Here is a 16614-nt window from a genome sequence, read left to right as displayed (position 1 = left end):
TTCGCTGTAAGGTTTACAATTAAGTTAAGGGCATATTAGGGGTCCAACACTTTTTTACAAAAGTTTACATTGGCTCTTATTTGAAAGCTTAGAGTGAATACTATAACATAGTATTTATAGAACAAAACATTTTGTATATTATCAGCTTTGTAAAAAAAACGATATAACGTTATGGAATCAAGAAGGGCGATTTTCTCAGAATTTTGAAAAAATCACTAAAAGTCTATCTCCTCCTTGACTATTAAAGCAATTTACTTTAAATTTTAAAGTAATGAAAAGATATTACAAACAACTTGTATGAATCACATTAAAAAAATCTAAAAATTTAATTTATTTTTTAATTTATACAAAAATTAAATAATTTATTTTCTACAAGTTGTTCAAAGTTTATTTAATATTACTTTGAGAAAGTTTTAAACAATTGCTAAAGGAGGAAATAGATATAACTGTCAAGTAGTCTGTTTTTGCCTTTTTAGTTTCCGCCTCCCATAAAGAACTTATACCCTAAACTTGATCGTTTGTATTTCAAAAATACCTTCAAATTTCAACAAGCGATAAAAAGTAACTAATATTTTTATTGATTATACGTAAAAAAGTCTTTCCCTCTATGCCTATAACCTTAAAGGTAAGTTAAACTTTCTATTACATCATTTTATGAATTTTTTTCATGGTTTTATATAAACAGTTTCAATCAAAACAACTATCAGATATCTTACTAGAATCATAATGTCTTGTATTTTTGTTTATGATAACTTTATTTAAAAAAAAATATCAATAATAATTATATATAAGATATGGTTGTTGAAAAGACAGTTAGAGGTCGCTACTTTGTAAAATAAGAACAAAAGTACTTTTAATTTTTCAAAAAATTATTTTACACATATGTTCCGCTCAAAGACCTCGTCCGTGCTTAAACATCTATAATAGTTATTTACTTGTCGTCAATTATTTCTTCTTTATTTTTAGTTTAGACCACCTTGAATAAAATTTCAAACTACCGTTAGAGACGAAACAAAAAAACATAGTTTCTGGATTTTTTATATTTTCAAATGTTATATTCCAATTTCAGTTAAAACTTATAATCTTTTAATTGGCAGTAAAATTTAAAGTAATCATTAGATAATTATCATAACAATAATAAAAAGTACACCTTTGGATAATTGCGTTCATCTATAAGTAGCAAAATAAAGAGTGTTGAATATTAGTACGCGTATAACAACTTTATAGGCCGAAAACTCACGAAAACCTTAAAAAAGTTATGATTGTGTTCGTAAAAAACTACCTAACTTAAATTAGAAAATATATTCAGGATTACCACATGGTCAGGAAATTTTTTTTAAGTGACAAAAGTCTTGAAAAAATGGGGGGTTTTTAAAAAAAGTCAGGAAATTTGATAAAATTTTTAAAAAGGCAGATTTTGTCAGTTAAAATTTACAAAATTCCTTATTATCCAAAGCCTTCAAATGGTAAAAATTAATTAAAAATCTGAAAAAAATTCCAAAATTTTCCTAGAAATTTACAAAATTATTTAATTTCCTATGCCTCTTCACCTGGTATAAATTAGTAAAATATCCTTTATAAAACTGCAAAATTTTTCTATTAACATATTGGACAAGTACTTTACTTGAACAAGCAGATTTTTAGTATTGATTATCTGTAGCAAGGACACTTCCATAGTGAAACTGTGATATATACATAAAAATTTATCTAGCATAATTTTAGAACCAAAGTGTTTTTTTAAGTAAATAATTGAGTTCTTTATAATTAAGCAGTTAGTTTAGTATTTTATGTAACAAACTGATGTGTATAGTTCGTTATTAATTTAAGGTTTTAATTGTTAAAGTTCCTTATATGTCGTTTCGTTTATTTAGATACATTTATGCTAGGAAATGCTAAAAAATTGTGTCTTTTTTCAGACAACCTGTGTTTATAAGGCAATAATACAAGTATTTTGCTGATAGAGCTGTTTATTGCAAGTACATTAATCGTACACAGATGGTTCAAGTGATGTATTGGAAGTTTGATGATTTAATTCAGAAAAAAAAACTGTTGTTGTAACCTGTATTAAAATTGTATTGAAAGCTTTATATATTTTCAAGTGGTAGATTATGTATTTTAGAATAAGTTTAAGTTAAGAGTTTGTTTTAGAAAAGTCAGGAAACAATTGGTAAAAAGTTAGGAAAAGTCAGGAAATTTTTCTCAGCTTGATCTGTGGCAACCATGTATATTAATTATATGTAAAATTATAAGCACAGCTTAATAATGATAAAGTTTACTACACAATTATTTACTTTTTTTTGATAAAATTATATTTTTACCCAAGTTCTAAAACAATGGTAAGTAATAAATTTTTAAACTGCGTTAAATATAAGAATAGAAAATTTTTTTTACAAGTAAATACTTTTTAATGACATTTTAAGTATTAAAAACATCTTCGGGGATCATGAGCAAAGCTAAAATTATTTTTACTACTACACAATTGGCAATAGACTGTACTACACAACACAAAAATACATACGCTAACAGCAGTTTCCTAAAACATAACCTGTTCGAGAATATTAGCAGCCAGATAAGCTAAAAATAGTCTAAAAAGTCAAAAGTTCAAAAATATAAGTATTTATAACACAAAATAAAAGGGAAAATAATGTAATTAGCCATCACTTGACGTAATACTTGTTATATAAAGATTCAAAACACTCTGAAGTTTACAGGTGGAATAATAATTGAAAAATCTAAGCTTTGGTGAACCAGTGTTTAAACTTGTTACTCAGTTTTTTTTAACTGTGTATGTTTTGTCAGGTTAACAATGTATAGTACAGATTATAATACAACTTCACACAAAATTGTTGAACTAAAAATTTGCGTTCTTAACTTTAGTTAAATTTTAATAAACTGTTTAGTCAATTATTCTGGATATTTTTCAAACTATTCATCATTTTTTACATCTTAAGAAGTATCATGAAGAGTATTGTTGTTACTATTAGTTTTTTAAACGTTTATGATTTTATTAGTTAAATTTGAAGTTAGAGGTCACATTTTATTTCTAAAATTAAGAAAAATTATCGAAAAATATATTAATCAAACTACTTTGTACAAAAATTCTAAGTTTTGCATAGTATTTTAACTTAAAAACATTCGATAAAATCATTGTTAAGAGAAAGACGTAGTATTTTTTTTTTAAATTCTTTTGTACTGTTTTGTTCAAAACATTAAAATTTATTGAAACTTTATTATGAAAAAACAACTAATGATCAATTTAATAGTTTCTTACGTATTGAAATTATAAAATCAAATAAAAATAATTTATAGCATTTTTTTTTACTTTGACTAATAAAATTATTTACAAACTATACTTCATAAACTAAGGTATACTTGAAAGACTTTTATAACTAAATAAATGCTAAAAACTTTATTTTAATTTTATATCGTTATAAATATATGTAAAATGCTAGTATCTTAGTTTAAAATCAAAATTAAACAAAACTTACAATTTAGAGTAAATTAGTCAACAGGGTTATCAAACAAATTCTATGCTTATACAAAAATAAAAATATTTGTTAACATAGGTTTTACCGTCGAAATTTATCAGCAACGCATTTTTTTAAACTAACAGTTTTGGGGTTTTTTACAAAGTTTGTCATGGTAACTAGATCATCTTTACCAGCAATTTATACTTTATAAACTTTTTTTTCTTGTCTTTTCATTACAAACAATTTAAAATTAAATTAAAACTTGTTACTATTTTTTTGACTATTTCTTCTATAAACTATGTCACATTTAGAAAAAGTAAATACAGATACTGTTAAAGGATCAATTTGTAAGTTTTTTATTTTAGTTTTTTCTACTGATTTTTTCCTACAGAAATTTATCATAAAATTATTCTTAAGCATAATAAGTAAAATTATTTTTTGTTGGTTTTATAATGATATAACCTTAAAAGGTTGACATTTAATTTAAAAGAACAAAATATTAACATTTTTGTAAACAATTTAAGAAAAATTTAAATTTGAATTTATAAAAATAAAATAAAAACATTTAGTTGAATATCGTTAAAATAGACTTTTTTAATATAAACAAGTTTTAAAATATAAAAATTTAGAACATTATTTAGTAATAAAGTTTCACAAACACTTTATGATTATATTTGAAACTTTTAACAATGTTTGTTTTAGTAAAAGCGTTTCAAATTTTAAAGTGTAGTGTTAGTTTATAAAAACTTTTGAATCAATTTTTTTTTACCTTTTTGTTTTTATTAACAAATTTTATTACTTAAATATTAATTGTTTAGTTTTATACAAATTATATAGTATATAAATACCAGCAAAACTTTTACGACGCCTTTTGAAGTAAACTTTTATCTAAAAAAAATACTATAAAAAAATATAAGTAAAGAATGTGATTGAAGTATTTATTTACTTTTATTAAATTTTTAAACAGTACTTTTTTTTAATGGTTCAGTTGAAAAAAAGTTTTTTTTTAATTATAAGATACTTTAAAAAAAAAAATTAAATTTGTTTATACTAGTAGTGTTTTATGCTTCATTGATAAAGGGTAACAGAAAGTTATTATTTTGTATTTTCTTGTAATATATTGTAGTTTGTAACTTATACTTATATCAGTTTTTGTCAAAAACTATGTAAAACATCTATAGACTAACAAGTAACAACCTATATAGAGTTATACAACTTTATGACTCACACACTTAGTAAAAAATAAAATTTCAAGCTTCTTCATACTTGTCATCTGCTTTAGAAAAACAAGTCAAAGATAAAACTTCGCTGTCAACTGATGTTGCAATTTCTAAATTAAAACAATCTTTTGTTTCATTTCAAGACATAATACACCATTGTGGAATTTACGCCCCCATACTACAGATTATCAAGGATGAGCTTTATGGTTTGATAGAAACTAGGTTTTATTTTGACAGCATAAGTTAAACTTAATTATCAAAGTACAATATTCTATACAATTTACCTTATTAACTAGCTTTTTACTTATTAACTAACTTTTTTGCTTAATTGAGTGTTTATTGAATTGAGCTTACTTCTTTGAGAATGTAGTATACTAACACATAATTAAAAATAAATCTGAAGTAACATTTATACATATCAGATGCAGTATATAGTAGTAAATTCACTTCATTACAAGACAAGCATGAACTAGAAAGAATACCATATTTTGTTCTGCATAAGGTATTTTTGTAGTGAAGATATTAATTAAACATGACTATTTTTAAGATTTAAGTATGATTTAAATAACAGCGATTCTTAAAAGAACAAGATGAAAAAGTAGAGCAAATGTTAAATCAAATAAGTTCTTTAGAAAATGAAACTAAAGTTCTAACTCAAAAGCTAAATAAGAAAGAAAAAACAATTAAATCACTAGATGATGAATGCAAAGAGTCTTTAAATATCATAGAAAAACAAACCTCTCAGCTTAAAAACTCAAAAACAGAAAACGAAAGGTATGTGTAAATTTCAGTTTTAGTTTTTCTTGTAGTTATTCTGATCATTAGACTTTTTAATTCTAACTCTAATAATTTTATAGGATGAAAGCTTTATTTAAAGCGGATTTAGAGAAACAAAACAACATTTTAAGGGAAACATTAAACCAGTTTAACACTAGTAAAAGTTTAAACAACAAACTTCGACGAGATTTGAACTATGCAAATAGTTTTAAAACTATCTACAACAAGTTAAACGGAAGGTTTAGTCTTGATGCAGAGCAACGCAGTCCTATGAGAAAACTTAAGTTTTCAAACATCAAAGTTAGTACTAAATATAATGAAATACTAGTAGCTTCAAACCCACAAAGGCATTAAATGTTGAAATATTTTCAAATATAAGCTTGGTGTTAATTGTTTGAATAAAAGTATTTTAGTTGTATCAGATAATAAAAGTATTATTATAAAAAATAGCTGAAGTACACATCCATCTAAAATAAACGTCTTCGTACTAATAATTCATCGTTAAGATGGTCATATTTTGCATATATCATTTATCTTTGGTATTTTAGAACTTTTGTACAAATTTAATAAACATTCTTATAAGTAGATTAACAATAAGATACTTGAATTAATCTTATTAATGAAGTTATAATAGTTAAATCATCACCTCAATTTTTAAATTGATAGAAAATTAACAGTATTTCAGATTTTTTTGTTTATTGATAAATTGTTATACTATTCAATGTAAGCGCTATTTGTTTGTGTTTACATTATTTGTTTCATTTTTTTTAGATTTAAAATGTATGCAGTGAAATTGGTTGTTCAAAAATTAAAAATCTGTTAGCAAATACTTGTAATTTATAAAAATTTTTCTTTTTATTACTTTTTAGAAGTTTTAAAATATTAATATGCCTGATTTCAAATTTTAAGCATAACTTAAAAAACACTTTATTTTATTCTTGTGCAAAAAATTATTGAGTTAAATGTCTAATTCTTCCTTTTGCTTTTTTTAAACTGTATATATTTTTTGTACAAGTTTATTTTCTGCTAAAAAAACTATAGCTCGAAATAGTTAAAGTGAATTATTGCTAGGTAGCTTTATAACCGAAAAGTCTTTTTACAGACTACATTAATTGATTGCATTTATAAACTTCAAGTTTTTGATTGTTTAACTAAAAACAATGTTTTATAACTTTTATGTATTATAAAACTTGAGTGATGTTAAAGTTTACGATTATAAGTAAAGCTTTAAAAGTGTGTGTTTATTGAATTTGAAAAAATTAATCTTCTTAGTATAAAAATTTAGTTTGCTAAAAAATTTATCTATAGTGAAAATGAACTATATAGTGTTAAAGATATAGTTTAAGCTTGTACTATTTTTTTTAATTACTTTATAACCAAAGTATCAAAAAAACTACGAATTAAGTAAAGTAGTTTACAAAATTAATTGTTATAGTTTGCAAGTTGTATAGCTTATACAATTACTTTCAAAATAATTAAGTTTAAACACGTTTAAGTACATAAATGTAAATTTATAGCAGTTATAATTAAAAACTTTTGGTAGTAGAGCTTGCAAAATTATGTTGTCAATGCTTTAGTACAACTTTCGTCTTGTAAAGGGCGTTAAAAAAATCTTAAAACTTATAAAACAGTTTTACTGTGTTTCTAATTTACACATGCCATTTTTTTTTTCTTTTCTCAACCGTTGCCAACTTTGTTATAAGTATTCATTAAGTTTATAAATTAGCTTATTTAACTTAATTTTTATAATTTTTATATATAATTATATTGCATTGTATAAAAAATAAATTTTTTGTCAGTCGTACTCATTAGTATTCACAATGTGATTAAGTAAACTTTACCATAAGTTTATCGAAAAATTGACTAAATTACTTAATTCTTACCAAAGGTTAAAATATTTAGTCTGGTGTAATTTTTTATTTGCTTAACTCATACTTACAAGTACATTGAAAACTTATATACACATAATTTGTTGAAGACGACTATACAATCACATATTGGAGTTGCAGACAAACTTGAAGAACAAATCATGACTTTACAAGCAAAAGCAATAAATGAATTGGATGAATCTGTTGTTTGTAAAAAGTCAAAATACATGAAAAACAACTTTGATGAAGAAGAGACGGAAAATATCCAAACGCAGGTGGTTGTAGAAGAAATAAAATTTATTATACACGTTATTACTTTTATTACAGTCCGGGACAAGACGTAATACTGTATCCAAGTAGTGTACGACTCGATAACCAAAAGGTTTTTTCCTACACTAGGTCTTTGGACCAAGTACTTTTGAGTGCTTTGTTTGTCGTTCCATAAAATATTAAGTATTAATGCTAAGTACAAGTTTACTACTTAAAAAGTATTTTTGATTTATAGTATTAAACCAAATAGCCAAAAGTTATTAGTTGACGCTACTAAAAACTTACTACTTATCACAAGTTATGAAAAACTAACTAAAATGTATTAGTTTTGCAAGCACTAACGTTATAAAAGTCTTTTTTTTCAGTTATAATTTATGTAATTCTAAAGATTTAAGCTACAGTTTAATTTACGTGCTAATACAAAAATAGTTCAAAACTAATACTTTAAATCAATAAGTTTTTTTTATTTAACTTACTACTATAAAATGTGTTAAGTTTTTTTCAATAAAACTAATTTTATAAGTTATAAGTTAACAAAACATGTAGATATTAAAATAAAGTTAAAAAATATATAAAACGCATGTGTTTAAGAAAGGAAAAATTTACCTTAATAAAAAATTAAACTGTACTACAAAAAAAATTATAAAAAAATCTTCAAAAAAAATTAAAGGTGACAAATCTAACAACAGCATTAACAAAACCTTTTCTCATAACTTACTTTTAGGTTTAAAACTTTTTCATTAGTTTATTAGGTAGTTTCTTTTATACAAATCAGTATTTTTCCAGCAATGGGGGCGCCTAGAAGCGATACCGAAAAGTTATAAAACCTTTTTGTTTTGATAATTGCTACATCGTTTGACTTACAATAACCTTGTCTAAGTTTTATTACCAAATCATTCAATTCTGGAATAAAGTAAATACCTAGTGTTACGTTCATTATTACCAAACAATTAAAACATAAGTTTTGTAGGGTCTAAATTTATCTTTACCTACATGACAATAATTTTTTTTTAACAAAAAAACTATTATTGTTAATTTAAACCATTTATAGGTAGCTTAGCTTTTTTTATGAACTATCAAAGTACTACTATTTAAAAACTATTGTACTAAATAAGAAGTTTTTTTTTCTATTTTAAAGTGTTATTTATAATCGTAAATTTTAACATCAGTTAATTTTTTTATTCGGATACTTTTAATAGCTTCATTTCTAATGATTAACGTTTTTAATATCAAGTAAGAAAGTATGTACGAATAAAGCACAAAACTAAAAGTACCTGAAATGTCTCGTAAAACATTTTTTAATGACTAATATCTTTTTAAAATATTTAATTCAGATGCGTCAAAATCTAACTGACTTTCAAAGAGTTACAACAGAATCAACACATGAACTTAAAATGGTTCGACAACAAAACCTTTATCTTAATGAACATTTAAATGAAGTTACAAATCTTTATAACTGTAAGTGAATTATGCCATTAGAAGTATTTAGCAAGTTACCATTTTTTTAAATAAAACTAATAACATACAGTTGAACAATATGTTGAAAATAATAACTATTGCTTATATTATTTACATTAATATGCGGTATCCTTTTTAGTTGGTTAACTTTTAATATGTTTTCTTAAATAAAAGTAATTTAAATGTATAATTTTAACATGACAATTGTTAAAAAAAAGTTACGGTCTATAAAACTTGTAGACATTTAATCATCAAAAATAATCTTTAAATAGTGTCAATTGATTTTTTTTTGGGCAATATTTTCTTAAAGTTTTTACTAACATTACCTTGTAAAGAAAAAAAATTGACGTTAATGTTTAATAGTTTGAAATTAAATTTTGCCTTACAAGCTTATTATAAATAACAAGTTTAAATTTAACACGTTTTTTTAATTTGTTTTCAAACTTAATAGACAATGATTGTTGTGTACGACTCGATGACCGAGAGTTCTTTTCGTACACTCAGGTCCTTAGACCAAAACATTTTTTGAGCATCTTCGTTTTAGTTCAATATACTTACTTACTTTTAAAGACTTTTTAACAATTTAAAAAAGGTGTCAAAAAACGTTAGTTTCAGAAAAAGCTTAAAAAACCAACGTAAAAAGTAATGATATTATTGTATTAGTATAACACTTTTACCGAAGGAAAATTTTAACTCCATAAAAAGTGTAAATGTAGTTTATTTAAAAAAAAAAGATCTTTTACAAGCTTATGTGCTCTTTTTTAATCAGTTGATAGCTTCTTTTAGGAGATTAAACAGAAATTAAAAGATAAAGTTTGATAGCTTATGAGAAAATAATCTGTTATAATTTTTTTAATTCAGCTTACGTTAACATTTGTTAAATTTTTCTACTACTTTTTAAACCAAAGTGTTATGATTTAACTAAACATTCTTCAAATATAATTTAGTTTTAAGTTACTGTTAAATAAAACTATGCTAAACTTTTTTAATCCTTAAAAAACTTTAAAAACACAATGTAGACATGCTAAATTTAGTTTCAAACAAAGTATGGAATTTATATTATAAAACTAAAGCTAAAGTTTAACAAATAAGTTCAATGTATGTTCTATAACTTAAGTTTACCAAAAAGATTGAAAATGAAACTATGTACTCAAATTCCTTATAATTACCCCAAAGTATGAAATTTGTTTGTCTAATTAAATTATATTGCCTTTTTGGTCTACAACTTAAAAACTTTTGAACATTGTTAGGTTTTTAAATGTTTATGTCTAAACTATTGCAGAATTTTTATAGCGCTGTTTTGTAGATTTGTAAAACTAAAATTAAAAAACAAGCAATTGAAAATTAAATTATACAAATTTGTTGCTGCTGTGAAACAAGCTGTTAAACTTATACACCTAAATAGAACTTAAAATTAAGAAACAACTAAAAATCTAAGTTAATGATTATATGCAACAACAAATATTTTAAAAGCAAAGTGTGAAAGTATAAAAACTAAAACACTTAAAATAAAAGTATGAATGGTGCAAAAATGTGTGCAACAATTGAACGTCCAATATTAAAATCAATCTTATCCGTGAAAGCAAAACAAGTTCGATGGCTTTAAAAAGTATTTAAAACTGTAAAAGTAAAGCAGTTGTAACTTACTTTGACAAAATAAACTTCTGAAGAAGTTATAAACTTAATAGGTTATAACTAGGGAGCTTTAGATAAAGTATACATGATTTTTTTGACATTTTTAAACACTTTCAACATTTTTTCCAAATATGTTTAGTTGATGACAACAAGTCCAAAAAAGTCTTTATGAGAAGTAAATTATTTGAATCTCAAGAAAAACTTTTAAGCAAATACTCATACATGTTGTACACTTCAAATGATGAAGGTTAATTTTGTAATAAATTGAAAGTAAAATGAAACAAAAACTATAAATTATTTATAACTGTTTTGTTAACTTTCAGCTTCATAGAATCCAAGTTAAAATTTTACTATTTTTAAAACAAACTTGTAATAAAATACCTAGTTTTTTATCAAAGTATCATTAGCTTTTATAGTATGTATATATTTTATCTAAAAAAATATAAATAAAATAATAAAACTTTAAAAAAAAGAAATTTTTATATAATAATGTAACAAATTTCTGTTTACATAAGTATGATTAAAGTTCTACTTTGTTTGTACTGTTCTTTGTAAAATAAAACAACTCTTTTAACGAAGTAATAAAACAAAACCCTTTATATTTGTTTTATTATGTAAAAATAAAAAATAAAATAAACTAAACTACCTTATTAAATTGTGAGAAGATTTTCTTATTAGGAAAAACGTTTGATGAATTGACGTTTGGAAACTATTGTATCAACTGTGGAAGTAAAACAGTTGTTTGTCCACACAAGCTAACTATAGAATCATCAGTGATAAAACTTCCTTTAAATTCTACTCATTTGATGATTAAAAGACCTTTTATAAAAGCGAATATATTAAGATCATATCACAAGTAATTTATATTGTTTTTGTTTTAATATTAAATACTTTTTTTTATCAAAACATAAAAAGTTCTTAAAAAAATCTAATAAAACTATATTAAACAATAAAAGTACTACTAAAAGTTTATTATACTTTATGAAATCACTTTTTACGTTCTTATTTAATTTAGTAAAAAAGTTCTGAAGAATTTAATTTACTAGTTTTTTTGAATTTTATTATAAGTTAATTAATAATTTATAAGAGGGGCGTATCTAGATTTTTTTCCAGTAGAGTTGCACAACTTTTTGTTTGATAATAATATCTTTTGTAAGAGTTTTTAATAATACACTTTTATTCGACAACTGTCTAAAATTTTTCCAGATAAATAAAAATTTATAGACTTAAAACAATTTGAAAATACCTGTAACTCAGAATTCAAAATCTTAATAAGTTATCAAGTTTTTTCATTTTAGGAAAATAATTGAAATATAAACCTGAGTCCTGTGTGAAAATTTTGCCTTACAATGTGAAGCTAACATGTATAACCACAACTTTTATGTATTAAACACTAAAATCTAAGTAATAATCAAAATTAGTAATTCTTTTGTCTAAATAACAAAAAATATAATCAACGATATGTTAATAAATTACTTACTCAAATAGTTCCACTTAAAATAATTTAGCTTAAAATAAGACTAAAATCAAAAACAAGTCATATACTTTAAAATAAACTAGTATCAGACGTGAACAATTACTTTAGAACTTGATTAGAAAAATGTAAAACTTCGATTTTCATAATCTTATAAAAATAAAGTCAATACGAAAAATTGGTCAATGGTTTCCTATTTAGAAAGGAAACCCTTGGAGGTGTAAATAGTTTCCTAAAACACTAATTTTGTGTCAAAAGTTTCCTTTTTTAAATGTGCTCGCTTTAATAATTTAGAATTTTTGTTTAGTTTATACTTTTTGTTTCTACAAAAAAAAACTACGTAATTTATGCAAAAAATGAAAAATAATATTAGTTGATAGCAAATAGTTAACAAATATATAACTATTCAAAACTTAAAGTTAATCGTTTGCTAATAAAGATCCTAGCGAAACAATTTCACTGGAATATATAATAATATCAGCAAATTTAAACAGTACACTTTTTTTTATTACACTAATACATGTTTTGTCTTCAATGGAGCTCTGTAAAAAAAATAATACTGTAAGGAAAAAATAGGAGCTAATAGTCGGAATTAACATTAGGTATTGTATCTATATTTAACCATTAATCTACAATAATCTATAGTATTCTCATTTTCAATAAACACATGTATATACCTGTTTTAGCTTCCATTCTTTCCTTACATCATTTATTTTTTTACAGAGCTCCGTTGTGTGTAAAAACATGTGTTAGTGTAATAAAGAAAGAGTACTATTTTAATTTGTAAAAAATATGTATAAACTTTAAGTAAACTATTAAAAAAAACATATTCAAGCTCATTTTTATTACATTACTTTCTTTTTTTTTCTTGGGTCGCACAGGAAATAGGAAACCAGTCAAAACACGCCCCTACTTCAAAACAGATTCTGTACTTAATAAAAAACAAAACTATTCGTTAAATTTTTTTTTAGTGATTAACCTTTATCGTATTACATTGAGACAACTTAAATTTACTGTATAAGTAAATTAAAAGTATTATTAAAAACTTTTGCGTAACCATATTATTTTTCATTTGCTATGTTTTATATCGAGTTTTTAATACCAAATTTATTAAAAGGAAAGAAAGTTTGAAAAATGAAATGGTAAACTCTAATACTAATCTTGAAGCAGAATTAGGTATAGAGTTTTTATACACATTTATAATACTTAAAACCTACTAAATGTTTTATTGTACAAACAAAACTAGTCAAAAATAAACCAAACTAGTTGTTTTATTACTTAATATAAGTCTTGGTTACGTTTTTCTACAGGTGTTTACAAAGCTTTTAATAAAAAATTAAAACAATTTGTGTTTGACATCGAAAAGAAACTTCAAACTGTCTGTGAAAGTACTTGCCCTGATTCTAAAATAAATACAAACAATGAAATAAGTAAAAGACGATATATACAACAAACGAGTTTGTTAGACATAATGGAAGATGTGTATGCAGCTACAATGTGGAAAGACATGAATGTAAAAGATGATTCTGAAGTTTTGTCCATAAGGTTCGAAGTTTTTTTTATTAGCATACAAATATATTTTACTTTCAAAACCTTTCTCTTTTTTCACTGAAATCATTGAAATATATTACTAAAAATAGAATACTGTACATAACTTCAAATCAATTTGTTTTCTTTTAAAATACATTCATAGTTTTTAAGTTTTAGAAAGTAAAACTAAAACATTTAGCATCATTTTAATTATCTTTGTGCAACTTATTATATATAAGCTTAGAATATTTACATGTGCAAGTAGTTATATAAACAGAAAATAGTATGTTCAATTTAAAAACATATTTTCAAAATTTATTACTTTATTATGCTGTCTGTTAATTTTAATTATAAACTTATTTTTAATGAGTTTGATTAAATTACTCTAAAAACAATTTAAGTAGTTAAAGTTCTATAAAAAACTGTATTAAATATAAATATAATTACTTTTGGCTATCAAAGTTATCTATACTATGTTACTTTAGGTTGAAAAAACACTAATAATCAAAAAACGTTAAATTAACTAGCAAAAAAACATACAATTAGATTTAAGACGATCTTACAGAATATTATCAAAAAAATTTAAAGTATTTGTTAAACAAACTAAAATAGGAATAAATATCATTGTAATAAAAATAGAATAATCATAACCTTTCTATTTAAATTACCTTAGATAATTAATTATCAACAGAAACTTTTTTATTGCGATGATGGAAAATAGATATCAAAAGCCGGACATGTCTGCAAGCTCCATACGCGATATAGTGACTAGTGTGGTTGATAATGCTTTAAACAACAAGGTTTAAAAATGTTTCTATAATTATTCAGTTTTTTAAAGAGATCAGGATATACAATTTTTGAAACTGTAAGAAAAAAATTCAACTTTTTTTGAAATGATTCTTGTTGGAATTTTAAATATTTTTGTCTATAAAAGAAATAAAACAAATATGTGTTTATAAATTTGTTGATTCTTATAATTGCATTTTTACAACAAAACTTCTGAATAAAGCATTGAATATTGTTCAAACGTTTAGATTTATAAAAAGCATTTCTATAAAGTTTATTAAAATAAAATTTCCTTTATAGGTTCTACTTGTGTTTGCCTTGACTTTATCGGGAGCTATAGAAGGTACAATGTTTAGGTATGTACACACTGTGGCAGGTATCATAAATGCTGTTCAATGGGAAAAAACTTCTGACTTTCGCGCTTTCTGTCGCATTGTCTATCCTTTTATGTGTGTAAGTACATTTTTGTAAATTTTATTTTTATTAATTTAAAATAAAAGTTAGTAGATTTTATGTAAAATATAGGATGAAGAACTTGAAATTTATGCAATAGACTTCAACTCTTTTGGTGAAAACAAAATTTCTAAAAGCATAGTTTTTGATTTTACAATTGACTCAATTCTCAAACAGAAGGAACCGAGAATACAAGTGATGATATTTGTTATAAAAACTTTATAATATATAGTTTAAATTAGTAAACTTTTTAGGACGCTTTGTCTATTCTCGAAATTTCACTAGAAAAAATAAAAGCTGCAGACAAGGAAAACATGAAACCAGAAATGTTCAAAAACCTAATTGAGTCTATGCTTCCAGTTGCAAATATAAAACTTGTTGATCGACTTTTAGAAGAAAGCAAACGCACTTCAAAATTGAACCGTGATATATTACAACCTTACACACACCCAATTCAAAACTTAAAATGTAGATAACAATTTTTGTATCTCTTAAATTTACTGTTTTTTAGTTTATTTTTCTTATATTGGTGAAGCTAAAAAATATATCTTTGGGTATATATATGTCTTTTGGGTATATTATATATTTCTATTGACTAAAAATGTTTATTAGTATTTCATCTTAAAATTTTAGTTTAGTAAATAAATAGTTTTTTTTTTTCATTTTTAATGTAAATAACTAGGTAGTAAAAGTAAAAATGTTAAATTTTTATTCATGTGAATATATAACTTTTACTTGGCAGTTTTGTCTAACAGAAACACTTTCTGTAAACTTATAAAATACCAAACATTTTTTACTTGAAGTATAAGTTATATTTAATAAACAATTTTTAAACTGTTTGTGATTAAAACAGATATTTTAGCATACATATCTATAGAGAATGTATGGAAAGTTCTACAACAAAATATACAAAAAAGAATGAATGATATTAAAAGCAGAACTGTAACAGGTTAGCTCATTTTAATATTTTCACGCATACTTTTCTAATATTTAAATTTTAATATTGATTTTTTTAGCTCATACCCTATTAGAAGCTGCAGAAAATGTAGTTCATGAGACTGGACCCATATTAACAATGGAACAAGTTAGTTTAAGCAGTTAAGAAATATGTAACAGGAATACCTAAATAAGTATTTTTTTTCAGATTATTGAAGTGTCGAAAAATGTATCAAAATGGCAAACAAAGAATGAACTCGAAAAAGTGTAAAATAGTTACATTTTAAATGTAATTAATAACGCACAAGATATCATAATAAATAGATAAATAATTTGTTTAGAGTCGTTATTTTTGAATAAACTTTTATTATTAAAACAAGTTCGTTTGAATAAAAAAAAAGTACCCAAGTTGTTAAAAATAAACGACATCTCTCAATTTTTAATAAATAAAACAGTTCCATTGACATTTAATATTTTGGACAGTATTAATACAAAAATTTTAATTCCATTCTAGAACTATTTTAAATATTTAGACACAAAAGTCAATTTTTTGAATAACTTCATTGATATAAAAACTTATGTTTAATTTAAGTATTGTTGTAGTTTCAGTTAATACTAGTTTTTCAATAAAGACGTTCTTGCATTTTTATTGTTTAATAAATTAAACTCTCTCTTTACTAGCCAAAACTTTAATTTGTACTAAAAAAAGTTAAATTCATTGTTATTTTTCAAAAAAA

At 23.4% G+C, this 16614-nt stretch overlaps 1 protein-coding gene across 2 annotated transcripts; it reads left to right on the top strand.

Moving 5' to 3' along the window:
- Nucleotides 1-3707: 3707 nt before the first annotated feature.
- LOC145838353 (uncharacterized) lies at nt 3708-16262 on the top strand. 2 transcript variants are annotated; one of them, XM_082945928.1, is made up of 18 exons: nt 3708-3817; nt 4726-4896; nt 5113-5192; nt 5262-5464; nt 5548-5767; nt 7446-7610; nt 8940-9063; nt 10838-10945; nt 11377-11554; nt 13290-13348; nt 13483-13717; nt 14394-14502; nt 14789-14941; nt 15014-15136; nt 15196-15409; nt 15795-15890; nt 15958-16025; nt 16086-16262. In XM_082945928.1, exons 1-18 carry the CDS (start codon nt 3769-3771, stop codon nt 16146-16148), a joined length of 2418 nt encoding a protein of 805 aa, XP_082802054.1. In that variant the 5' UTR covers nt 3708-3768; the 3' UTR covers nt 16149-16262. The 2 variants fall into 2 exon arrangements, with proteins under 2 accessions (XP_082802054.1, XP_082802055.1); XM_082945929.1 differs by having other exon boundaries at nt 3709-3817; nt 4753-4912.
- Nucleotides 16263-16614: the final 352 nt, after the last annotated feature.

Source organism: Thalia democratica, chromosome 6 (assembly GCF_965202585.1).
Source record: "Thalia democratica chromosome 6, ktThaDemo2.hap1.1, whole genome shotgun sequence".
Classification (NCBI taxonomy): Eukaryota; Metazoa; Chordata; class Thaliacea; order Salpida; family Salpidae; genus Thalia; species Thalia democratica.
This window is presented reverse-complemented; position numbering and strand designations above follow the sequence as displayed.

Excerpts from the sequence above, each read along its gene's own strand:
- LOC145838353 (XM_082945928.1), top strand. The coding sequence starts at position 3,769 with ATGTCACATTTAGAAAAAGTAAATACAGATACTGTTAAAGGATCAATT. Across the intron at positions 5,193-5,261 it reads CATATTTTGTTCTGCATAAG|CGATTCTTAAAAGAACAAGA; the intron begins GTATTTTTGTAG and ends TTTAAATAACAG. Across the intron at positions 13,718-14,393 it reads TCTGAAGTTTTGTCCATAAG|AAACTTTTTTATTGCGATGA; the intron begins GTTCGAAGTTTT and ends AATTATCAACAG.